Below are 25476 nucleotides of genomic sequence, written 5' to 3' on the forward strand. Positions count from 1 at the left end.
TGGGGATGCGCCCGTACTATTTGCCGAGAGAGTTCACGTCCGCCATTGTGGTTGTCGTGTGCGTGCCGCCATCAGCTGACGCTGAGGAAGCTGTGGACACCATCCACTCCACTGTGTCTGCTCTGCTGAATCATCAGCCTGGAGCATTCATGGCTATCACTGGTGACTTTAACCACACCACATTGGAAAAAGCTCTGCCAACCTTCCATCAGTATATAGACTGCCCAACAAGGAACAATACAGCTCTGGACTTGCTGTATGCTAATACTAAGGACGCATACAGCGCCACTGCCCTTCCCCCCCTCGGCAGGTCTGATCATGACCTGGTCCGGCTGACACCCAGGTATGTTCCTCTGGTGAAGAGGCTGTGACCACCAGGACTGTGAGGAGGTGGTCTCTGGAGGCTAACGACGCTCTACAGGACTGCTTCGAGTCAACGGACTGGGATGTGTTGTGTGGACCGCACGGGGAGGACATCAACAGTATGACCGACTGCATCACAGAATACATCAAGTTCTGTGAACACACCACCATCCCATCACGGACTGTGCGCTCCTTCGCCAACAACAACCCCTGCATCAGCAGGGACCTGAAGGCGCTTCTTAACATGAAGAAAGCTGCTTTCAGGTCTGGAGACAGGATGAGCTGAGAAAGCCCAGCGCAACCTAAAGGTGAAGCTCAGGGAGGGCAAGGACTCCTACAGGAGGAAGCTGGAGGCCAAACTCCAGCTGAACAACACAAGGGAGGTGTGGTCTGGCATGAAGCAGATAACTGGCTTCAAGGTGGGAGGGAGACAGCCAGGGGGCTCCCTGGAGAGGGCCAACGAGCTGAACTGTTTTTCAATAGGTTCAGTTCACAGCCCTCCTGTCTCCTCCACATCACACCTCCCAAACACCTCCCCTCTGTCCCCCTGCTGAGCTGCACATCCACCGAGCCCTCAATAACAATGGGCTCCTCCACCCTCCCCTCTCTGTGACGACTGACCAGGTGAGAAGACAGCTGGAGAAACTACACCAGCGCAGAGCTGAAGGTCCTGATGGCATCAGCCCCAGGGTCCTAAAGACCTCGCCACCCAGCTGTCTGGTGTCCTGCAGCGCCTCTTCCACCTCAGCCTGGGGCTGGGGAAGTCCCGTGCTGTGGAAGACGTCGTGCCAGGCCCCTGTCCCACAGAAGTCAACACCATCTGGCCTCAACGACTACCGACCGGGCGCCCTCACCTCCCATGTGATGAAGGTGCTGGAGAGGCTGGTCTTGGCCCACCTCCGGCCGCAGGTGAAATCGTCGCTGGACCCTCTGCAATTTGCTTACCAGCCTCATGTGGGAGTGGACGGCGCCACTATCTACCTGCTGCTTGAGCTCAGTCGCACCTGGATGGAACCGGTGTCTCTGTGAGAGTCACTTTCTTTGACTTCTCCAGTGCATTTAACACCATCCAGCCACTGCTGCTGAGTGAGAAGCTGCGGGGGGCCGGTGTGGACGCGTCCACCATCTCCTGGATCACTGACTACCTCACAGGCAGACCACAGTTTGTCAGAATGGGGCGTGTGCTGTCTGGAACGGTGGTCAGTGATGTTGGAGCCCACAGGGAACTGTTCTGTCTCCCTTCCTCTTCACCCTGTACACCAGTGACTTCCAGTACAACACGGAGTCATGCCATCTGCAGAAGTACTCTGATGATTCTGCAGTGGTCGGGTGTATTAGGGATGGACGGGAGGAGGAGTACAGGGCAGTGGTGAGTGACTTTGTAAAGTGGGCCGATGAGAACCACCTGCGGCTGAACGTGGCCAAGACCAGAGAGATGGTGGTGGACTTCAGGAGGGCGACAGCTCCTACACCTCTGAGTGTCCTGGGAGTGGACGTGGACATGGTGGAGGAGTACAAGTACCTGGGCGTCTCCATCGACAGCCGACTGAACTGGAAGGCCAACATCAACGCTGTGTACAAGAGGGATGAGTCGACTCTTTTCCTGAGAAAGCTTGATCCTTCAACGTGTGCAGCAAGATGCTGGAGTTATTCTACCAGTCGGTTGTCGCCAGTGTGCTGCACTTTGCCATTGTCTGCTGGGGAGCAGCATCGGGCGGTGACACCAGCCGTCTTAACAAACTGGTTAGGAAGGCTGGCTCCATCATCGGCTGCCAGCTGGAGCACCTGGAACAGGTGGTGGAGAGGAGGGCGTTGAAGAAACTGGTGTCCATATTGGACAACCCGGACCACCCTCTCCACCACCTCCTACAGGGACAGAGGAGTACTTTCTCCAAACGTCTCCTCACGCTCCGCTGCCACAAGGACAGATACAGGAGAACATTCCTGCCGACGGCTATGAGGCTCTACAACAGTTCACCTCTTGCCAGATCACCCTAACCCTTCTTATATTTGTGTTTTTTATTTTTATTTTTATTCTTGTGTGTTGCTGCTACTGGCTCGACAAATTTCCCCTTGGGGATTAATAAAGTATATATCTATCTATCTATCTATCTAGTGGGGTAACATGGTACTACAAGCTCTAGTGGGGTAACATGGTACTACAAGCTCTAGTGGGGTAACATGGTACTACAAGCTCTCTAGTGGGGTAACATGGTACTACAAGCCCTCTAGTGGGGTAATATGGTACTACAAGCTCTCTAGTGGGGTAACATGGTACTACAAGCTCTCTAGTGGGGTAACATGGTACTACAAGCTCTCTAGTGGTAACATGGTACTACAAGCTCTCTAGTGGTAACATGGTACTACAAGCTCTCTAGTGGGTAACATGGTACTACAAGCTCTCTAGTAGGGTAACATGGTACTACAAGCTCTCTAGTGGGGTAATATGGTACTACAAGCTCTCTAGTGGGGTAATATGGTACTACAAGCTCTAGTGGGGTAATATGGTACTACAAGCTCTCTAGTGGGGTAATATGGTACTACACGCTCTCTAGTGGGGTAACATGGTACCAGTGGTGTATAGTAACGAAGTAGAAGTACTTCGTTACTTTACTTAAGTAGTTTTTTTGGGTATCTGTACTTTATTTTACCACTTATATTTCTGTTTACTTTTACTTTTACTTCACTACATTTTGCAATGAAAACTTGTACTTTTACTCCGATACATTTCCCCTGAAACAGTATCGATCATGAGAAACATCACCTGAATGCAGCACATCGGGGACTGTTGTGGAACACACCGCAGCGCACCTGAACGCAGCACGAGCACCAGGTTGGGGATCAGTGGTCCTTGCCGCGTTCTTTCTCTTCCCAGTGATGCCCAGGATGCGGCGGCGGCTACAGATACGACTCATTTCATGTGGAGCAGCAATGGAAGCTACTCGAACAACCACGGGGACCAAGATCAACGTCCGTGGCCATATTTGGGCGAACTCTTTTCTTTGGTCGGAGTGAAAGTTTCTTCCTACCGGATGAAGTGCCTCTTATGCCGACCGAAAGCTACGGAGATACTGGCCTTCAACAACTCACCAACCTCAGGAAACACATTGAGGTAAATTAAGATTAATCCCATGAGTCGCAACGTTAATGTTTAGTCATCATAAACCTGTTAAGATATCTAGCAGCGTTGTCCTCAGGATTGGAGTAAGTTATATCTTTGGCAGGAGAGGGGGAGGCAGGTGTCTGATTGTCCTACGCATGTTGTATGTTAGGCTAACGTTCGCTAGCTATCGTCAATTAAATGAGACAATTAGCGTGAGTGCAGCAGACGGATCTCTAGCGAGTTAATGAGCTGAAGAAGTGTTGACAGTTGTGAGAATTTGTTGATTTGAGTCGTCTTAGCTATAATATAATGCTAATCATTACAGCATTATTATAATTATTTGTATTAATATTATAAGAGTGACGGTCCAGTAATGGCGACGATATTGATTTGGGACTGTTGTTGTGTTTAACTACAGAGATACAAGTGCATATTCACAAATCAACTCTGGATGCACGGACAGTGCATGAAATTAAATGTATAAACTTCAAATTAAAACAAACTATTTTGTACAAAACTTTAGGTTGGGGTCATGACATGTTAGGAAGTGTTATTAATTCTATCATGTCTGTAATACTCTCACTTTATTTCAGGAATGGACTACATCAAGCAGCACATGGAAGAACCCTCCCTGCAGCTAGGTGATGCCACCAGGTCCAGTTCATCTGATGAAGAGGACTTCTTCTTCATCATCTCAAGCGCATGAAGCAGCAAACAGCTGGATGGAGACGTGGATCACGTTGACTTGCTGAAATGCTTCCCAACTGTGTGCTGCTGTCTGTGAAGCTAGACACACTCTACCTGCACCAGGGCCTGTGAAGCTAGACACACTCTACCTGCACCATCAGGGCCTGTGAAGCTAGACACACTCTACCTGCACCATCAGGGCCTGTGAAGCTAGACACACTCTACCTGCACCATCAGGGCCTGTGAAGCTAGACACACTCTACCTGCACCATCAGGGCCTGTGAAGCTAGACACACTCTACCTGCATCAGGGCCTGTGAAGCTAGACACACTCTACCTGCACCATCAGGGCCTGTGAAGCTAGACACACTCTACCTGCACCATCAGGGCCTGTGAAGCTAGACACACTCTACCTGCACCAGGGCCTGTGAAGCTAGACACACTCTACCTGCACCATCAGGGCCTGTGAAGCTAGACACACTCTACCTGCACCATCAGGGCCTGTGAAGCTAGACACACTCTACCTGCACCAGGGCCTGTGAAGCTAGACACACTCTACCTGCATCAGGGCCTGTGAAGCTAGACACACTCTACCTGCATCAGGGCCTGTGAAGCTAGACACACTCTACCTGCACCATCAGGGCCTGTGAAGCTAGACACACTCTACCTGCACCATCAGGGCCTGTGAAGCTAGACACACTCTACCTGCATCAGGGCCTGTGAAGCTAGACACACTCTACCTGCATCAGGGCCTGTGAAGCTAGACACACTCTACCTGCACCAGGGCCTGTGAAGCTAGACACACTCTACCTGCACCAGGGCCTGTGGAGCTAGACACACTCTACCTGCACCACGTGAACGGCTCTTCAGCATCGCAGGACTCGTCTTCAGCCCCAGAAGAATGACATGGAAATCTGTCCATTTTGAAAATCAACTTCTTTTGAAGATGAACAATACATTTTTCACTTTAAAGTGATGATTCTGGTTGTTACTTTTGGTTCTGCTTTTTTCTGTGTTAATTGTGTTTTTATATTTTAGTAATTTCATAGTATTCATATATTGCTGAGTTCATCCAAGCTCATACTCCTTGTTCATGGCGGCCACAGCACCCAAACAAATAAACTTTATAATTCTCAAAATTCTGACCCTTTGTTTTTTTTATAAACAGCATTTACTTTTACTTTCAATACTTAAGTACAAAAAAAATCAGATACTTTAATACTTTTACTCAAGTAGTATTCTCATAGGTGACTTTTACTTTTACTTGAGTAATTTTCCAGTCAAGTATCTTTACTTTTACTCAAGTATGACTTTTGGGTACTTTATACACCACTGCTTGGTACTACAAGCTCTCTAGTGGGGTAACATGGTACTACAAGCTCTCTAGTGGGGTAATATGGTACTACAAGCTCTCTAGTGGGGTAATATGGTACTACAAGCTCTCTAGTAGGGTAACATGGTACTACAAGCTCTCTAGTGGGGTAACATGGTACTACAAGCCTCTAGTGGGCAATGGCACTACAAGCTCTCTAGTAGGGTAACATGGTACTACAAGCTCTCTAGTGGGGTAACATGGTACTACAAGCTCTCTAGTGGGGTAATATGGTACTACAAGCTCTCTAGTGGGGTAATATGGTACTACAAGCCCTCTAGTGGGGTAATATGGTACCAAGCTCTCTAGTGGGGTAACATGGTACTACAAGCTCTCTAGTGGGGTAACATGGTACTACAAGCTCTCTAGTGGGGTAATATGGTACTACAAGCTCTCTAGTGGAGTAACATGGTACTACAAGCTCTCTAGTGGGGTAACATGGTACTACAAGCTCTCTAGTGGGGTAACATGGTACTACAAGCTCTCTAGTGGGTAATATGGTACTACAAGCTCTCTAGTGGGGTAACATGGTACTACAAGCTCTCTAGTGGGGTAATATGGTACTACAAGCTCTCTAGTGGGGTAACATGGTACTACAAGCTCTCTAGTGGGGTAATATGGTACTACAAGCTCCTTAAGATATGATGGAGCATCACCAATCAAGGCTTTGTAGATTAAGAGAATAATTTTCAAAGTGATTCTTGATTTTACTGTTAAACTCCAACTCAACTTGTAATTGTGACGGTTCTGTTTGTGTCCAGATTAAATGATGTCCAGCGGTTTATTAGTTGTAGGTGCTGGTAGGCAGATCGTGTTACGACAGAGCCATGCTAGCCGTTTCCCTCTCTTTCCACTTCTTGTGCTATGCTAAACCAGCTAGCTGCTAAATGCAGCTTCCTATTTACGGTACAGGCTCGAAAGTTGACTCTTCCCGTTAACTCTTTGCAAGAAATTGCATTTACCAAAATGTGAAAACATATAATGATGATCATGCCATGTGTGTAACTCTGACTAAACTTGTTTCATTGTGTGCGGCCTCAGAAGAGGCCATCGGGACATCTTCACACCGACTCCATGAAGGCGTGTGTGTGTGTGTGTGTGTGTGTCCAGCGAGTGCTGCCGGTGTGTGTGTGTGTGTCCAGCGTGTGCTGCCGGTGTGTGTGTGTGTGTCCAGCGTGTGCTGTGTGTGTGTGTGTCCAGCGAAAAGCCGGTGTGTGTGTGTGTGTGTGTCCAGCGAGCTGCCGTGTGTGTGTGTGTGTGTCCAGCGAGTGCTGCGGTGTGTGTGTGTGTGTCCAGCGAGTGCTGCCGGTGTGTGTGTGTGTGTGTCCAGCGAGTGCTGCCGGTGTGTGTGTGTGTGTGTGTGTGTCCAGTGAGTGCTGCCGGTGTGTGTGTGTGTGTGTCCAGCATGTGCTGCCGGCGTGTGTGTGTGTGTGTGTGTGTGTGTCCAGTGAGTGCTGCCGGCGTGTGTGTGTGTGTGTGTGTGTGTCCAGCGTGTGCTGCCGGTGTGTGTGTGTGTGTGTGTGTGTGTCCAGCGTGTGCTGCCGGTGTGTGTGTGTGTGTGTCCAGTGAGTGCTGCCGGTGTGTGTGTGTGTGTGTGTGTGTGTGTGTGTGTGTGTGTGTGTGTGTGTGTGTGTGTCCAGCGTGCTGCCGTGTGTGTTTGTGTGTGTGTCCAGTGAGTGCTGCCTGTGTGTGTGTGTGTGTGTGTCCAGTGAGTGCTGCCGGTGTGTGTGTGTGTGTGTGTGTCCAGTGAGTGCTGCCGGTGTGTGTGTGTGTGTGTGTGTCCAGCGTGTGCTGCCGGTGTGTGTGTGTGTGTCCAGTGAGTGCTGCCGGTGTGTGTGTGTGTGTGTGTGTCCAGCGTGTGCCGGTGTGCGTGTGTGTGTGTGTCCAGTGTGTGCTGCCGGTGTGTGTGTATGTGTGTGTCCAGCGTGTGCTGCCGGTGTGTGTGTGTGTGTCCAGTGTGCTGTGTGTATGTGCTGCAGGTGTGTGTGTGTGTGTGTGTGTGTGCCAGTACTGCCGTGTGTGTGTGTGTGTGTGTGTCCAGCGTGCTGCCGGTGTGTGTGTGTGTGTGTGTGTCCAGCGTGCTGCAGTGTGTGTGTGTGTGTCCAGTGTGCTGCCGGTGTGTGTGTGTGTGTGTGTGTGTCCAGCTGCAGCGTGTGTGTGTGTGTGTGTGTGTCCAGCGAGTGCTGCCGGTGTGTGTGTGTGTGTGTGTGTCCAGCGAGTGCTGCCGGTGTGTGTGTGTGTGTGTGTCCAGCGTGTGCTGCCGGTGTGTGTGTGTGTGTGTGTGTCCAGCGTGTGCTGCCGGTGTGTGTGTGTGTGTGTGTCCAGCGTGCAGTGTGTGTGTGTGTGTGTCCAGCGTGTGCTGCAGTGTGTGTGTGTGTGTGTGTGTGCCAGTGTGTGTGTGTGTGTGTGTGTCCAGCGGTGCTGCCGTGTGTGTGTGTGTGTCCAGCGTGTGCTGCCAGTGTGTGTGTGTGTGTGTGTGTGTCCAGCGTGTGCTGCCGGTGTGTGTGTGTGTGTGTGTCCAGCGTGTGCTGCCGGTGTGTGTGTGTGTGTGTGTGTGTGTGTCCAGCGAGTGCTGCCGGCGTGTGCGTGTGTGTGTCCAGCGTGCTGCCGTGTGTGTGTGTGTGTGTCCAGCGAGTGCTGCCGCGTGTGTGTGTGTGTGTGTGTGTGTCCAGCGTACTGCAGTGTGTGTGTGTGTGTGTCCAGCGTGTGCTGCCGTGTGTGTGTGTGTGTGTCCAGCGTGCTGCAGTGTGTGTGTGTGTGTGTGTGTCCAGCGTGTGCTGCAGTGTGTGTGTGTGTGTGTCCAGCGTACTGCCGTGTGTGTGTGTGTGTGTGTCCAGCGGTGCTGCCGCGTGTGTGTGTGTCCAGTGTACTGCCGGTGTGTGTGTGTGTGTGTGTGTGTGTGTGTCCAGCGTGCCGTGCTGTGTGTGTGTGTGTGTGTCCAGCATGTGCTGCCAGTGTGTGTGTGTGTGTGTGTGTCCAGCGTGCTGCCGTGTGTGTGTGTGTGTGTGTGTCCAGCGTGTGCTGCCGTGTGTGTGTGTGTGTCCAGCGTGTGTGCTGTGTGTGTGTGTGTGTGTGTGTCCAGCGGTGCTGGTGTGTGTGTGTGTGTGTGTGTCCAGCGAGTGCTGTGTGTGTGTGTGTGTGTGTGTCCAGCGAGTGCTGCCGTGTGTGTGTGTGTGTGTGTGTCCAGTGAGTGTGTGTGTGTGTGTGTGTGTGTGTCCAGCGGTGCTGCCAGTGTGTGTGTGTGTGTGTGTCCAGCAGTGCTGCCGTGTGTGTGTGTGTGTGTGTGTCCAGCGTGTGTGTGTGTGTGTGTGTGTGTCCAGCGGTGCTGCCGTGTGTGTGTGTGTGTGTGTCCAGCGAGTGTGTGTGTGTGTGTGTGTCCAGCGTGCTGCCGGTGTGTGTGTGTGTGTGTGTGTGTGTGTGTGTGTGTGTGTGTGTCCAGTGAGTGCTGCCGGTGTGTGTGTGTGTGTGTGTGTCCAGCGTGTGCTGCCGGTGTGTGTGTGTGTGTGTGTGTGTCCAGTGTGTGTGTGTGTGTGTCCAGTGAGTGCTGCGTGTGTGTGTGTGTGTGTGTCCAGCGTGCTGCCGGTGTGTGTGTGTGTGTGTGTGTCCAGTGTGTGTGTGTGTGTGTGTGTGTGCAGCTGTGTGTGTGTGTGTGTGTGTCAGTAAGTGCCAGTGTGTGTGTGTGTGTGTGTCCAGCGAGTGCTGCCGGTGTGTGTGTGTGTGTGTGTCCAGCGAGTGCTGCCGGTGTGTGTGTGTGTGTGTGTCCAGCGAGTGCTGCCGTGTGTGTGTGTGTGTGTGTGTGTGTCCAGCCTGTGCTGCCGTGTGTGTGTATGTGTGTGTCCAGCGTGTGCTGCCGGTGTGTGTGTGTGTGTGTGTGTGTCCAGCGTGTGCTGCCGGTGTGTGTGTGTGTGTGTGTGTGTGTGTCCAGCGAGTGCTGCCGGCGTGTGCGTGTGTGTGTCCAGCGTGTGCTGCCGGTGTGTGTGTGTGTGTGTGTGTGTGTCCAGCGTGTGCTGCCGGTGTGTGTGTGTGTGTGTGTGTCCAGCGTGTGCTGCCGGTGTGTGTGTGTGTGTGTGTGTGTCCAGCGTGTGCTGCCGGTGTGTGTGTGTGTGTGTGTGTGTGTGTCCAGCGTGTGCTGCCGGTGTGTGTGTGTGTGTGTGTCCAGCGTGTGCTGCCGGTGTGTGTGTGTGTGTGTGTGTGTCCAGCGTGCTGCCGTGTGTGTGTGTGTGTGTGTCCAGCGTGTGCGTGTGTGTGTGTCCAGCGTGTGTGTGTGTGTGTGTGTGTGTGTGTCCAGCGAGTGCTGCCGGCGTGTGCGTGTGTGTGTCCAGCGTGTGCTGCCGGTGTGTGTGTGTGTGTGTGTGTCCAGCGTGTGCTGCCGGTGTGTGTGTGTGTGTGTGTGTGTGTCCAGCGTGTGCTGCCGGTGTGTGTGTGTGTGTGTCCAGCGTGTGCTGCCGGTGTGTGTGTGTGTGTGTCCAGCGTGTGCTGCCGGTGTGTGTGTGTGTGTCCAGCGAGTACTGCCGGCGTGTGTGTGTGTGTGTGTGTGTCCAGCGTGTGCTGCCGGTGTGTGTGTGTGTGTCCAGCGTGTGCTGCCGGTGTGTGTGTGTGTGTGTGTGTCCAGCGTGTGCTGCCGGTGTGTGTGTGTGTGTGTGTGTGTCCAGCGAGTGCTGCCGGTGTGTGTGTGTGTGTGTGTCCAGCGTGTGCTGCCGGTGTGTGTGTGTGTCCAGCGTGTGCTGCCGGTGTGTGTGTGTGTGTGTCCAGCGAGTGCTGCCGGCGTGTGCGTGTGTGTGTCCAGCGTGTGCTGCCGGTGTGTGTGTGTGTGTGTGTGTGTCCAGCGTGTGCTGCCGGTGTGTGTGTGTGTATGTGTGTGTCCAGCGTGTGCTGCCGGTGTGTGTGTGTGTGTGTCCAGCGTGTGCTGCCGGTGTGTGTGTGTGTCCAGCGTGTGCTGCCGGTGTGTGTGTGTGTGTGTCCAGCGTGTGCTGCCGGTGTGTGTGTGTGTGTGTGTGTGTGTCCAGCGTGTGCTGCCGGTGTGTGTGTGTGTGTGTGTGTGTCCAGCGTGTGCTGCCGGTGTGTGTGTGTGTGTGCATAATGCATCTATTCATTTAAATATGAATTTAAAGTGCTATTTAAAGTTGTATGCAATACAACACCTCCTCCACTACATTTCAGAGCTTCTTTTTTTTACTCTATTACATATTTTTGACTTGAAATAAAACCCAACAATAGATAAAGTAGTTCAAATGAATGCTTCTTGTCCTTAAGTAAGACTTACCGCAGTATAAAGGAGTATTCGTATATGTAGTGGCACTCCGTCTATTTCTGGGTCTTCTGTACCACACTATTGAGATCAGTCTTTAAAAAGCTATTAATTGACACGCGAGTGACACAAGTAGTTTCGTACAAAACTATGTTTACTTAAAAATCGTATAGGACACGGTCACACGGTCAAAAAACTATGTCGCTTCCAACAACTCTGAACTCACACGACTGACAGTCCAACACAGCTGTTATCCTGACGTGACGTCATCTGATTGGAAGCTCACATTCAGACAAATTATGAAGCTTTCAAATACAAGACTAAATTATATATGTTAAACTAAACATTCTTTCAAATCATAATGAAAAAGGATTTATATTCAGTTACCTTTTTAAATCTTTTAAAACTAAATTATTATAACAAATGAAATCATGCATTTGGCTCTTACATTACCCGGCCCCTAATTGGTTAGACGGGAGGACTAAGCAATTTAAACATTATAACAACAAACAAGAGCCACAATACTTCAACTGTCCATAACTGTTAAACTAGTGTCTTCTCTCTTCACATATGGCCTCTTCCAATAGGCACAGCTTGTTGACTGGCCTTTCCAGTGTGCTGGTTTTAGTCTTTATCTTTACTCTTCTCATTGTTCCATTTGAGTCTGGCAATGTTTCCACAACCTTCCCCATGAGTTCCGTGGAGAGGAAGTATCCACTCGTAGCACGACGTCTCCGGTCATGACGTTTCTTCTAGGCTTCCGCCATTTCTGGCGCTCCTGTAGAAGTGGAAGATATTCGTGTTCATCTGGTCCAGAATAAATCCACGAGATATTGGACTCGTTTCCATCTTCTTCTTGTGTATGTGTCGTCTTTGCTGAATATGCCTGGAGGCATGCTGTTTTTTTTCCTTTTTCTTTTCTTTTCTTCCTGTACCGTTTTAATTTTGACTTTTGCTTTTCAGGGTCCTTTTCAGATTGATGGATTGTTTGTGAAAACTCTTTTCTTTCTTCTTTCAGTTTCAACAGTGTTTCCTTTACTTTCAAAATCCAGGCTACTGATCTTTTCAATTTATGCCAATCTGAATGGTAGTTTATCAGTTCGTTCAATGGTTCCATATCTTCTTTGACTTGGATTGCGTTGACTGTGACTTTGTTCTTGACTTCCGGATCGTTTGGAAGGCTTTCTTCTCTTCTGTCTGGCTTCTCTGGCCGGTCACTTTCACTGTTCAACAAAACGCGTGGCCCGTTGGTCCAGGTTCTCCCTTGGACCAAGTTATTTGCCTTCAGGCCTCGGCTGGCTTGATCTGCGTGTTTCTTCGGTAGCTTTCTTCGCAGACAGGTTATGTGCTGTTCAGCAACGCATCGGTTGTTGGGCATTTTGACCTTCTCGTTCCTGAGTGGCAATCCAACACAGTAATGACCACTCTCGAATGTTGGTGTCTTCTGCACAGAATGCAAACAATGCTTGTCCTCCTCGGACATCTCTTCTTTGTCATCGTACTTCCGCTCTGTAAAATCAGTGTTGTACTGTTCGACTAGAAGTTTCTCTATTTCCATCACGGGGATCCTATTCACTGAAAGATGAGGTGACTCACTCTCTTCGTCTTTCAGTTCTTTTCTTATGGGTCCGTTCACCACCCAGCCAATGGCGGTCTTGACAGCATACGGCCCTCCATCTTGACTGTTGATGATGTGCCATGGCTCCATGGCTCTCGAACAGTTGGCTCCAATAAGTAGGCCTATGTCAGCTTGTATCTCTGGCAAACTCACTTCTCTGAGGTAAGGCCACTTCTGGATGTCTGACTTCTTAGGTATGTTTCCAGAGTGCACGGATATGTTTCTGTGTGTGAACACCTTCGGCAGGTCAATGAAGCTGCTGTCTTCCCATCCGCACACTTCAAGGTCTGAGATAGCTAAACTGTTCATGAGCTTTGGTTCTTCAGGTTTGTCTTGTCCCATGGTGCTGAGAAGTATTCGTGTCGGTTTTCCTTTAACATTCAGTTTTCGTTGTAGGTCTTCCGTACAGAAGGTTGCTGTGCTTCCTGGGTCTAAGAAGGCGTATGTTTCTACACACTTGTTACTCTTCTTTGATTTAATCTTCACCGGTACTATTGACAACACACATTCAGCTTCTCCAGCCCCTGTGAGGCTACAAGACTCTTGTTGGACAGAAACCTGAGCACACAGTACTTGGCTTCCATGAGCATCTTCTTTCTTTTCAGGCACAGCAGATCCTTCTTTGATTATGTGCAGAATGTCCGGATGCTTCAACTTACATTCTTTACATTCACTTCTTCTATTGCAGAATTTGCTGAGATGGCCAGGCGTTAAACATCCGAAACACAAGCCCTTTGACTTCAAGAAGTCCACTCGTTCTTTTTGTGGCTGAGCTTTGATTGTACTGCATGCAGCAAGAGTGTGAGGCTGCTGGCAGTACAGACACGGCTTATCGAAGGCGCTTGTGGTTTTGCTTGAGATCGCTGGCTCAGCATGCGTTTCTTGAGGCCCTTTGCTTTCTGCTGAAACATTGGTGGCGAAGCTGCTTCCACGTATTTCTTTCTTTGGGGGATACCTCTCGTTCTGTTCTGTTTTTCCACTGGTAGATGGGCGGCTGTCTAGTATATTACCAAAGAGTGGATCTGATGCTATTTTAGCTTGACGGTCAATGTATTTCACCAAGTCAGCAAACTTTGCTCTTCTGCCACTTCGCTCTTTGATATCGAAAGCTACAGCCCGCCAACATTCTCTCATTTTGTACGGCAATTTGGACAACATTGTCCGTAGATTGGTAGGGTTGTCCATCTCCTCCAAGTATTCAATGTCCATCATGGTGTTGAGACATCCAATTAGGAACATTGCATAAGCACTCAGTGCCTTTTCATCCTCGGACCTCACTTGCGGCCATTTTAGTGCTTTATCAATATACGCGCTGGCAATCCGTAATTCGTCCCCGTCGTGCTTATGAAGTAGCCGCTTTGCTTCAAGGTAGCCTTAGCTTTGTGTCATATGAGTGCAGCTGTGGACAAGCTCTTGGGGCTCACCGGCTGTATCCTGTTCCACGAAGTACAATTGATCCTGTTCATTGTCAGTCTTCTGTTCTATCGCATGTTCTATCGCTCTGATGAAAGACTTGAACTGGAGCGCGTCGCCCTGGAACACAGGAATGTCCTTTGTTGGTAGCTGAGACAGCTGTTGTTGTTTTACAAGTAGCTCTGTGATTACGTTCTGCCTTTGCATGACCGTTAGTATGTCATCACTTCTGTCCACTTGAGTGTTAGACCGATGACTTGTGGCTGACTGAGACGGTGATGTTGAGAGTGCAGCATTGATGGTTGAATGGGAACATTTGTGTTAGCTTGTTGCGGAATCCTTATGCTAACCCTTTCCTTCTCCACTTTCCTAAATTGTAATTGTTGCACTGGCATATGGTAACTGTAACCATCTTCAGATCTTTCATATTCTTTCAGAACCTTTAATTTTGCTTGACTTTCAGCTAATGCTGTTTTCATCTCTAATTCTTCTTTTTCAGCTTGGATTCTAGCAGATTTAAATTCAAGCTCTTGCTTTTTCTTCAGTGCTGCGGCCCGCTCTAGCAGGGCTGCATGTTGTGCTTCCTGTATAACCCGTGTTGATGAAACACGTGATGCGCATGTTGCATGACTTACTTGTGTTCCACATAGGCTACCACCTTCTGCATTTCTATCTCCTGCCTGGGAAATACTGTCATGTGGTCTCACAGCTTCCTGCAGGCTATCCACTATATCAAATTATTTTTGCTGTACATTTTCCATTGGCAGCACTGGTGTTGATTCATGCACAACTGCTATCCATCTTTTAGTTTCTTTCATAAATTCTCTGATTGGTGCCATTTTCATTTCAAACCAATTATCCTGGTCAAATGTTCTTTCATCCTCATCTAAAAGATTTGCAACTTCACTGTTGAGACTTCTGAACTCTCCTACCAACTCTGCAAAATCGTTTTCCATCGCATCTTGCACATTTTGGATGTTTCCAGCATCACTCATTAGTATCTCAAACTGTCTTATTTTGCTCGTCAGAGTTCCTAATTTGCGTCTCCTCAATGCAATGTATTTCTGCAACTGGTTTTCTAATGCCTTCTCCGTTGGCTTCCGTGATCTTCCCTGCGCCGTCACATCCTCCACACCTCTCTCTTCCCCATCAGCCATCGTACACGTAGCTAGTGCTCAAGCTGTATGCCTCCGTTCAAATGCTCTTTTCTTTCACGGAACTTTTCTCTTAAAAATGAGTGCAAAAACAGCGTCTCAAAAATCGCCAAAACCTCCGCATTGACTGAATATCGGCTTATCACTGTAGGTTCTCGCAACGGTGCATCACGTTGGTATTTTCAGCATTGAGCAGTTACAAATTAATTTTTGTTTTCCTCCAATCCTCCGTATATCTTCGTATCTTCATAATACTCAAAGATAAAAAGGAGTTTTCGATACCTGATCTCGTAGAATATTTCAATGGATTCACAGGTCCGACGTTAGCTTCCAGTCCGTTTACACGAGCGGCAGACTGGCTGCGCTCTCGTAGCTCCATGGATCACCCGTTCCACCGCGAGCCTCCAGCCCGCTCCACTCGAGCGGCCGCTGGCTGCGTTCCCCACCTGTCCAGGTAATCCAGCGAAGCTCGGCTAAGCTAAGTTTTTTGACTAAACTGTAGTGGCACTCCGTCTATTTCTGGGTCTTCTGTACCACACTATTGAGATCAGTCTTTAACAAGCTATTAATTGACACGCGAGTGACACAAGTAGTTTCGTACAAAACTATGTTTACTTAAAAATCGTATAGGACACGGTCACACGGTCAAAAAACTATGTCGCTTCCAACAACTCTGAACTCACACGACTGACAGTCCAACACAGCTGTTATCCTGACGTGACGTCATCTGATTGGAAGCTCACATTCAGACAAATTATGAAGCTTTCAAATACAAGACTAAATTATATATGTTAAACTAAACATTCTTTCAAATCATAATGAAAAAGGATTTATATTCAGTTACCTTTTTAAATCTTTTAAAACTAAATTATTATAACAAATGAAATCATGCATTTGGCTCTTACAGTATACTTTCACTGAAGCAATATAACTCAGTACATTATCAGTGCTCTATCTTTGTTTTGTGTCATATGTAAGAAACAAGTGTCTTCAATGTCAACGCACTGGCCCGCTGTAAAGGACCAGCATCGCCCTCTCTGCAGTCATGAATGCTTCAAGGTGGTTCGGGCAAAGCGTTCGTCATGAGTGATGGAGAGAAGAGGGCGTGGCACCATGCTGGCCCACTGCGCCCCCTGCTGGGAGGCAGACGCTCTGAGAGGAGAACGACCCGTCGTCAGGGAGCCGGCTCTCTGAGAATCCTGAAAAACACACATTAGCCAACGTTTGGAGGCGATTGTGTGTCCTCAACGTCGTCTTCTTCTCAGGGAGAGCCCCCGTGAAAAACTAAAATAGCATTCGTCTTCCTAATGAACACTTTGCTACACAAATCAAACCGTGCCTCACGAGCGATGGTGGAGAAGGAGCATTTTGTACATTTCGAATGCAGCGTGAACTTTGGCTGTGAAAAGAGGAGATACAGAAATAGACCTTCGCATGAAGTATTCATATGTGAGGCTATTCCCAGCTCTCCCTTGACACCAGATGTAGGCTATTTGAGGTTTATGATATAATTACTGCTTTGATTTTTTACCACAAAGTAGCTCTATCGACTAAAACCTATGAAAAAGCATGACAGTAATTGGTTAATTGTACTATAATATGTCCAGTTAGGGACACTGAACGGAGGTCTGAGGTCATCCATGAGGAGGCGTGTGCAGCGATGCGTGTGGAATTCCTCTTGCTCTGAAATGCACGTCACGAGAGGAGATCCATATTTGATTGAGAGCCCTGCAGTTTAGTGTGGAGAGTTCATCTGATTCAGACTTCCCTCCCATCGCTGTCCCGATGTCTTGTCTCTGCGCAGCATGCCATGGATGCGGTGAGTGCCGGCGTCAGTCCCATTGGAGACACGACGTACAACTCCAGTTACTGGGACCTGGGCAGCGCCTTCTTCTTCGCTGGGACGATCATCACAACCATCGGTGAACTTTTAAATAATCCACTCTTTAATGCCCGATACCAGTGAGATACGCTTTTGTTATGTTGCATTAGGTATTCCCACAGATGAGTGGCCGATGCATTAGTTTGTCTCATGTTGATGGCACAAATCAATAAAATGGTAATTGTCACAAACTGCAGACAAAATGCCCACGTCGTCAGAAACTATGGAAGCTCAGTGTCACATTTTAAATCAAAATAAATAAAACGTTCCATTAAAAATACAATTTCATCATTCCCATTTCTTATAAAAGACGCTAAATAAATATGATTTTGTTTTTGTTGGAAATTTCTATTTCATTTTTAATATAATTTTTTCATTTCTATTGATTTGCAAAACTAACATATTAGACCTGAAAATAGAAATGATGGGATAACGTTTCACTTTAATATTTTAATTGTGATAGTGTGATTTAACATCCTTTGAAATTGAACATTAAGGATGCTTACAAAACAAACACTGCCGTCTCTCTCTGTGGACGTCTCTCTACCGACTCGTTCTCCTTCTGAGAGACAAGTTCATGAAGTGAAGAACAATGTGGCATCAAAACGATTGTTCATGAAAGTGAAGGACTTGAGGAGCCTTGAACCAATGAGCATTTACAGTCGAGTTCCACTGAGGGACATTTGCTAATACACTGCTTTAAGCGGCTTCATCTACTTTTCTGTCCAGATCTATTATTTTTAAATATCAGAAGTTAGAATACATTAATGAAGACCACCGGCTTTCCCCTCAGCCTCTTCATCGTATCTTTGTTACTGGAGGGCCAGCATTAGTGCCATTTCTCCAAGGGGAACCTCATGATTGTCTCCAGAAGCGTATTTACTGCAGCAGGAACCTGGAAGTACAACACATGGGCTTCAAGTGATATGTTGCATAAGAAAGTCTTGATTGCCATCTTACTCTTCACACTCCTCCTCCTCCTCCTCACCGCTTCTTCTTTGCCATGTTTCTTGACGTTTTCTCTTCTCTGCTCTTCCTCGTGTTTTCCTTGTTTGTGACAGGTTATGGAAACATAGCTCCGAGCACGCAGGGCGGGAAAATCTTTTGCATCCTTTATGCCATATTTGGCATCCCTCTCTTTGGCTTCTTGTTGGCGGGGATCGGTGACCAGCTGGGCACCATCTTCGTGAAAAGCATCTTGAGGGTTGAGAAGATATTCAAGGTGAGTTGCAAATCAAAGCTACTTTCTCTTTTATTCATATTTGCCACTTTTTGAATGGGATGTTTCCCTTTTCTTTGAACTGTTGTTGCATTGTTCTAATATCTCCTGTTTATCTCAGCAAAAACACAAACAGATCAGCCAGACTAAGATCAGAGTGACGTCCACCATCCTGTTCATCCTGGCCGGCTGCATTGTTTTTGTCACCATCCCTGCTGTCATCTTCAAACACATCGAGGGCTGGACCGCTCTGGAGGCCATCTACTTTGTGGTGATAACACTCACCACAGTGGGCATAGGAGACTATGTGGCAGGTAGAGCTGTGCCAGGGTCGTGAGGTCGATGAATGTCAAACCATCAGGACTTATTGTTGGTGCTTTCCTCCCCGCAGGTGGGAACACTCTGATCCCCTACATGAGCTGGTACAAGCCTCTGGTGTGGTTCTGGATCCTGGTGGGGTTGGCCTACTTTGCGGCCGTCCTCAGCATGATTGGAGACTGGCTTCGAGTCCTGTCTAAAAAGACCAAAGAAGAGGTGAAGGTCCTTCAATGACGCGGCTCGGTGTCGCCTTAGAGAAGCATCGATGTCGGGCGCCTCCTCTGCTCTCATGTTTACATTCATTGCTGCTGAGATTTTGCCAAAATGTGTCGGACAGAAGACACAGAAGAGAAGCCGATAGTCAAGACAGCCTTCGCCAAAAGCTTCAACCACATGTTTCTGTTGGTTCTGAAGTCCCTGAAAACTTCAATATTATTATATTTCTGTTTAGTGTCAGATATTCATGATTAAAAAAGCAACGACCAAAGTTAACGTCTGGATTTAGTCCATCATGACAGGTTGTGTTTTTATCACATTTGGTTGACGTTAATTCAAATATTTCTCATGCCTGCCTGGAGCACGCAGGTATGTGTCGCCACCTTTATCAAACTCAGCCTCTTCAGACCAGTGAGAACATCTGAATTATAACATGTGAAATTACCCAAATCGCTCCAAGTGTGGCAGAAGATTTCGGAGCCCATAACTTTTGCTTCCCATTACTTTTGAATGCTCTTCTTTGTCTCCGGACAACATGAAACGAGACCAATACAAGCGGACATGAAACAACTATTGGTACTAAAAGCAAATTCCAGGTATCCATTTCTTTTTTGTAGATGGCCACGCAGACCTGTCCCGTTTCCTACTTCTTCTCCTCTGTTTCCTGGCAGTTGACAGAGTTATTCGCTCTAAACCATTTGATGGAAACGCCTTTTCTTGTTTCTGTGACATGTCCAATAAATTAGGTTAACATTAGCTTGGCAGTTCAAAGGAAACTCGGCCGAAGTCTTTTGTGCAGCAGATCACGACTCCGTGTGGTTTCCAGGTCTGTTCCTGATCCGTTCTCGGCCCTGTCGTTCACAGGTCGGGGAGATTAAAGCTCATGCGGCTGAATGGAAGGCCAATGTTCGAGCAGAGTTCCGTGAAACACGGCGCCGCCTGAGTGTTGAGATCCACGACAAGCTCCAGCGAGCCGCCACCATCCGCAGCATGGAGCGCCGGCAGCTGGGCCTGGAGCAGAGAGCCCACTCCCTGGACATGCTGTCTCCAGAGAAGCGGGCCTTGTTCGCCAGCCTGGACGCCGGCCGCTTCAAGACCTCCTCCCAGGAGAGTATCGACACCAAGCTCAACAACCTGAGGCTAAAGGGGGCCTGCGAGCCGTACGACCACCAAGGGGCCGAGCCGACGCCACAGACGGCCTCTTCCTCTGAGGAGAATCTCTTCAACCTGCGCTGTGGATCCCTCGCCAAGCTGGCCAGGCGCAACAAGAGCCGCGAGCTGCGGAGGAACTTTAATGAAGACGTGCGCCGGGCGAGCGTATGTGTGAACAATGGCAGTGCCATGCTGGGCGAGGAGAGGACGCCAGAAGAAGAAGACGGAGAGCCAGACGAGGAAAACCGAGAGCGAAAAGAGAGAAACAGCAGTCTGACCAACCTGTTGCAGAACGCCATGTTGAATAAGTTCACACCGGTGACGGCCAAAGATAGCGAGCCGCTCGGCATCGAATGGAAGAGCGCTTTAGAGACGGAGCGAGAAGCCGAGTGAACGACAGAAACACAACCAGAGTGCATGGACCTTTTGAGATGTCAGTAAATGTGCCTTTCTGTTTCCCATGCTTCGATTGGAACTGCTCCCCAGGAAACCAGTCATCATGCCGTAGCCATGGGAAGAAATGTGTTGCCAAAAAAAAAGTCAGAGACAGAAGAAGCTGTAGTTAAAATACCTCATATAGGATGTTGCTGGAAGGTGAGCAACTCCCTACAGGAGCTTTCTCTCCAGCTTCGCCGTCTCTCAGCTTTGACTCTTGACGTCTGAGACACTTGAGCAGCGGCTGTTGATGTTAAATGTTATCTCCTCACAATGTGGGCAGGACATGCTGGCTTCAGGTCATCCATCTTCAGAAACATGATGGATCTATTCTGAGCTACCATAGGACTAGAATGTGAAATGAATGGAAGGTGGGAGGTTGTGTTTCTGCTGGATCAAGAGACAATATGAACATTTGCCTTGCTGACATGTACAATTATTCCTTGTATGTGACTTTGGAAATGCAGCCCGAGGGCATGAACTCATGCTCCATGCGCAGAGAAGAGCTCATGAAAACAAACCGTGACCTGGATTGTGCATGGTTATTAAAACTAAACCACAGCAGTTTAGTGACTTACTTGAAAGCTTGAAATGACAGCTGTAATAATGTTTTCTTTTTGTTCAAATAAAATGAAATATACTGCTTTCTTTCACATTTCGTGAAAAAAAGATTTATTTCAGTCATGTTGACCACCATCGTGGACCAATAATTGAGCTGGAATTCACCCAACAGACACATTAAGCACCTTTGGCCAAAAGATTGTCAGCCATGTTAAAAACATTGTTTTTGTATATGACATTCACTTTTCTCACAAACGTCTTGAGACTTTTTAATGAATTACTTTTGTACTCATCAAGCATGTTTGCAGCCATGTTTACTCCTTTATGAACCAGCCACGCACCTGAGTGGATGTTCCCATCGCGCTGTATGAATCATGGTTCATGTGTTTTGGGATTTCTTTTCACGGTCAAACGTTGTGGCTTCAATCATCTTCACTGAAATGTGTTTTCTTGTAGTTTATCATTGAAATGTTTGACGTATTTCAACTTGATTTGATTTTTTACAAACACGCCCTGCACTACGACCCCAACGCCTTCTTCACATTTTCAAGAGATATTAAAAACTAAAGGCAAATTATACACACATGGTTGTAACCTGTTTTATCTGATATCCGTCTCATGACCTGACAAGTGTGTTGTGTTTAATGAATAGAACACAATAAATGTAGTGAGTGCCTTCTTGCAGGTAATAAACATGAGAAATGTAAAAGGTGGTAGTTGCTATCCCAATAACAGCGTTAGTATGTGAATTCAATAGAGCTTTCCCACTGCTGGCTTCCCCGACGAGACAAAGCACAGGAGGAACGAACAGCATCCTGATGTCTTCATTCACCAGCGAGCCACACGTGGATTGCTCCACGGGAACTGGATCAGCTAAATGGGATTATTACTACCACAAACTGTTTGTAAAGATTTGCTGAGTGGTGGACGAAGAAAATGCAATATTAGTGAAGCTGACAGCCTTAGACGCTGTTCTACAGCAAGCAAAGAAGAACCACGTCAGAGAGTCAGATCAGAGTCAGAGTCAGATCACAGTCAGAGTCAGAGAGTCAGAGTCAGATTAATGTGTTGCTAAATTTGCACCTACAAGGAATTTGACTAACAATTGACAACAATAAACAACACATTATTTTAAAAATAAATATGTAAACAAACAGGTGACAGTACATTAAAACAAGTATATATATATATTATATATATATACTATAAAATATAGTACATTTAATAATATTTAAATAAAATATATATATTTATACGGATGATGTCGTAGTCAGTCAGGGGGGCGGGGCTTTGTTCATGAACCCGACTGCTAAATAAAAACATGATATGAATGTTCTTCGATGCAGCTTTTGGGTAATTAAACGACATCATTCATTGTTTTCTAACGGACTCGTTCTACAGGAAGCAGGAGCCCAGGGTCTCCGCCTGAGCTCAGAGCAGCTGAGGGTCACGAGGGTCAACGTGGGGTCAACGTGGGGTCAACGTGGGGTCGGCCCCAGGAACAACAAACAGCTGATAGCAACACGAGAGGAAATAATCAGGGAGACAGGCGACTAGCAGAGCTATGCATCGTGTGTAATAGAAAGGGTGTGTGTGTGTGTGTGTGTGTGTGTGTGTTGGTGTGTGTGTGTGTGTGTGTGTGTGTAGGTGTGTGCGTGTGTGTTGGTGTGTGTGTGTGTGTTGGTGTGTGTGTGTGTGTGGTGTGTGTGTGTGTGTTGGTGTGTGTGTGTGTGTTGGTGTGTGTGTGTGTGTGTGTGTGTGTGTGTGTGTTGGTGTGTGTGTGTGTGTGTTGTGTGTGTGTGTTGGTGTGTGTGTGTGTGTGTTGGTGTGTGTGTGTGTGTTGGTGTGTGTTGCTGTGTGCGTGTGTGTATGTGTTGGTGTGTGTTGGTGTGTGTTGGTGTGTGTATCAAGCTCCTCTTCTATGGAACCAGCTTCACCTTCAGTCCGGGAGGCAGACACAGTCACCTCGTTTAAGAGTAGACTGAAGACTTTCCTCTTTGACAGAGCTTATAGTTAGGGCTGAATCAGGTTCACCTGGTCCAGCCCCTTGATATGCTGCTATAGGCTTATAGCTGCCGGGGGACGTTTAGGATGCACTGAGTACCTATCTCCTCTTTTCTCTCCTTAAGGATGAATTTTCATCTCTCCATCACACGTTACTAACTCTGCTTTCTCCCCGGAGTCCTTGTGACTTCACGTCTCATATTTTAACTGATGTCAACTATCAGAGTGGTGTCGCTTCCCAGCTATGAACAAGCCAGTGGGAAGGTTTATCCACAGGGCTGCAGGAGAATCACAACTTCATCCACGAAGAAGTGATTTGACTGTAGAGCTGTGGTGTCTCACCTCGAGCTGCCTGCAGGAGCACACATCCAAGTGCTCGAATAAAGACAATTATATCAGCCGACAACATAAGCACAAATCACTCCTCTTTCCTTTTTTATTTATTTGAGAGATAAAGAGCATGAAAAAAGAAAACGCTTACCTCAAATAGATCAAGTGCAGGGACTGTAAAAGTGAATCCTCCCACTTTCACTTCCTTTAAGTGTTTTCCAAATGGCCACAGGAAGGCCTCTGCTGCGGCTCCACATCCGGCAGCTTCAGGCTGCATGACCCACAGCTCACTGCTCAGCCAGGGCCTCGGCTCCATGTGTTGGTATAACTTGGATCTTTAACATTCTTTAGTTCTCCTGGGCTGAACTCTGAAGTGACGACTCACTGCAGCCGGAGGTTCCCCACACTCTAAAAAAAAAAAAGTTGAGTCAACTTAAAAAAGTGAGGCAACCAGCTGCAAAGCCTTTTTGAGTTCACTCAACTAAGGGCTAATGTGTTGTGTCAACTTATGATAATAAGTTCACTCAAAGTGATATCTTAAGTTTGTCAAATGTCACAACCCGGCTCTTAGGGCATGGCAAATATGGCGCGGACACAGCATTAAATTAAGGAAAAAGTGTTTATTTAACGTAATAGCGGAACACAACGTAGTGAAGTGTGGCCGTCAGTAACATCAGTAGTGTCCATGTGCATGGGTGGGTAATGGAGTGTAAGTGTTGTCAGCCAAACCCAAGGAAACCAACAACAAAGGAAACCAACAGCCACGGGACCAGCAGCAAAGTAAACCACGACCACGACCACGACCACTCCACCTGTGAGGAGAACAACCCCCCCCGCACAGTGTGGATCAAGGCCTTTATGCCCTCCTGCTCTCGGACCAGGTGTTCTGCATCCGGCAATCACTCACCTAAGGACATGATTAGTGATTAGACACGGGGACCGTCACACCCCCCCCCTTAAAATCGGTGTCCAAACGGATCACCGTCATCGTACTGTTTTCAATGCAACGGTGCCCGTGACAAGACGATTTCTCCGTGACCGTGCCTGGACCCGTACACTTAGCTTGAAAATGTGAACTAACAATAGCCACAAGCACGAGAACCTGGTCTCCTGGACCGAACCTATGTTGCTCTGCACGTTGGTCATATATCCTCTTCACCCACCTCGTGACACAGACTTCTCCCCCGCCACACCACCATCTAGAAACACAAGATGCTCAAAACCATTCACATAGTCCACCAGTCCTACTGGCAACTTCGTATCCACACAGCCATCTCAGTACTGCCAAGGGACCACGCACAGAATGTCCAAAAGCCAACTCACTAGGGCTAAAACCTGTACTCTCCTGCCAGCCTCCCTCGCAGCCAACATCAACCACGGAAGCCCCTCCTCCCAGTCGCTATCCAGCTCAGCACAAAATCCACCCAGAAGAGACCCAAGGGTCTGGCGAAACCTCCAAGGCTCCCCTGCCCCAAAGTGTCCACACCTACCATGCGCCACCTCCAAGACAAGATTATGTACCCAGACGGCACCACAAGATGGAAAACCTCATTTCCACAATCCTCACCAATGGGAAGCCATCCTCCGAACATCTCGTTCCAAGAAGTAGCCACTAATGCACCATTCATCTCCGAAACGGGTAAAACTCGCTAAACATTTCCCTCAAAGACGAATCCCACCCCGCTGCTCCACGATTCGCTCCGCGACAGTGATACAGGAAGCCCGGACAGAACCGGGACCTCCGACACCACCTCCACCGTGTCGACCAATGACATGGTAGGTCTGACTTGTTTTACTCATAGCGTGCGTGAATACGCAGGATGGAAAAACCTCAGGCAACACTCTGGAGCTCTCACAAACGTAGAATCAACCGGACAACATGTGACCACCGTGCGGGAGGAGTGTCAGTCCAAACTCTACAACCAGCCAAGCTGCTGCCTAAAATAAATGTATACCTCAATAGGTAACGCCGGACGCACACCAACAGCTATCTCACCTTTCACCAGCGCACAGTCCAGCACCATCTTGTGCAAAGGAACCGGGAGAATCTTCAATCCCATCCCGCGACTGAGAACAAAGTCACCAGTGTCAGTCTCCTCAGACAAAGGCAAACAGAGTCAATAATATACGAATCATAGGCCCTGTATCTCTCAAGATTTTTATCGACCTTCACCTCACTTCCTAAAAGTGACACAAATCCACCTCGAATGAACGGAGCATAAGCTGCCAAAACACTGAGGTCACATGAGTGAGACGGAAGCTCCTCAGCCACGCAGCAGCCGGTAACTGTAGCCAAGACAGGCAGAAGGCCTCACATCCCTGCGCCTAGACTGCAGCAAAGGACAATCTGCCTTCCGATGCCCCTCCTCTCGACAATAATTACAGGTATTACTATTGTCCAC

General features: G+C 48.0%; 1 protein-coding gene across 1 annotated transcript; it reads left to right on the forward strand.

Annotated features, from left to right (window-relative positions):
* The first annotated feature begins 16070 nt into the window (after positions 1–16070).
* LOC130191426 (potassium channel subfamily K member 10-like) lies at positions 16071–20137 on the forward strand. Its single transcript, XM_056411082.1, has 6 exons — positions 16071–16130; positions 16762–16879; positions 17901–18061; positions 18180–18372; positions 18450–18598; positions 19457–20137. Exons 1-6 carry the CDS (start codon positions 16071–16073, stop codon positions 20135–20137), a joined length of 1362 nt encoding a protein of 453 aa, XP_056267057.1.
* The last annotated feature ends 5339 nt before the right edge of the window (positions 20138–25476 follow it).

This window comes from Pseudoliparis swirei, unplaced genomic scaffold (assembly GCF_029220125.1).
Source record: "Pseudoliparis swirei isolate HS2019 ecotype Mariana Trench unplaced genomic scaffold, NWPU_hadal_v1 hadal_60, whole genome shotgun sequence".
Lineage (NCBI taxonomy): Eukaryota > Metazoa > Chordata > Actinopteri > Perciformes > Liparidae > Pseudoliparis > Pseudoliparis swirei.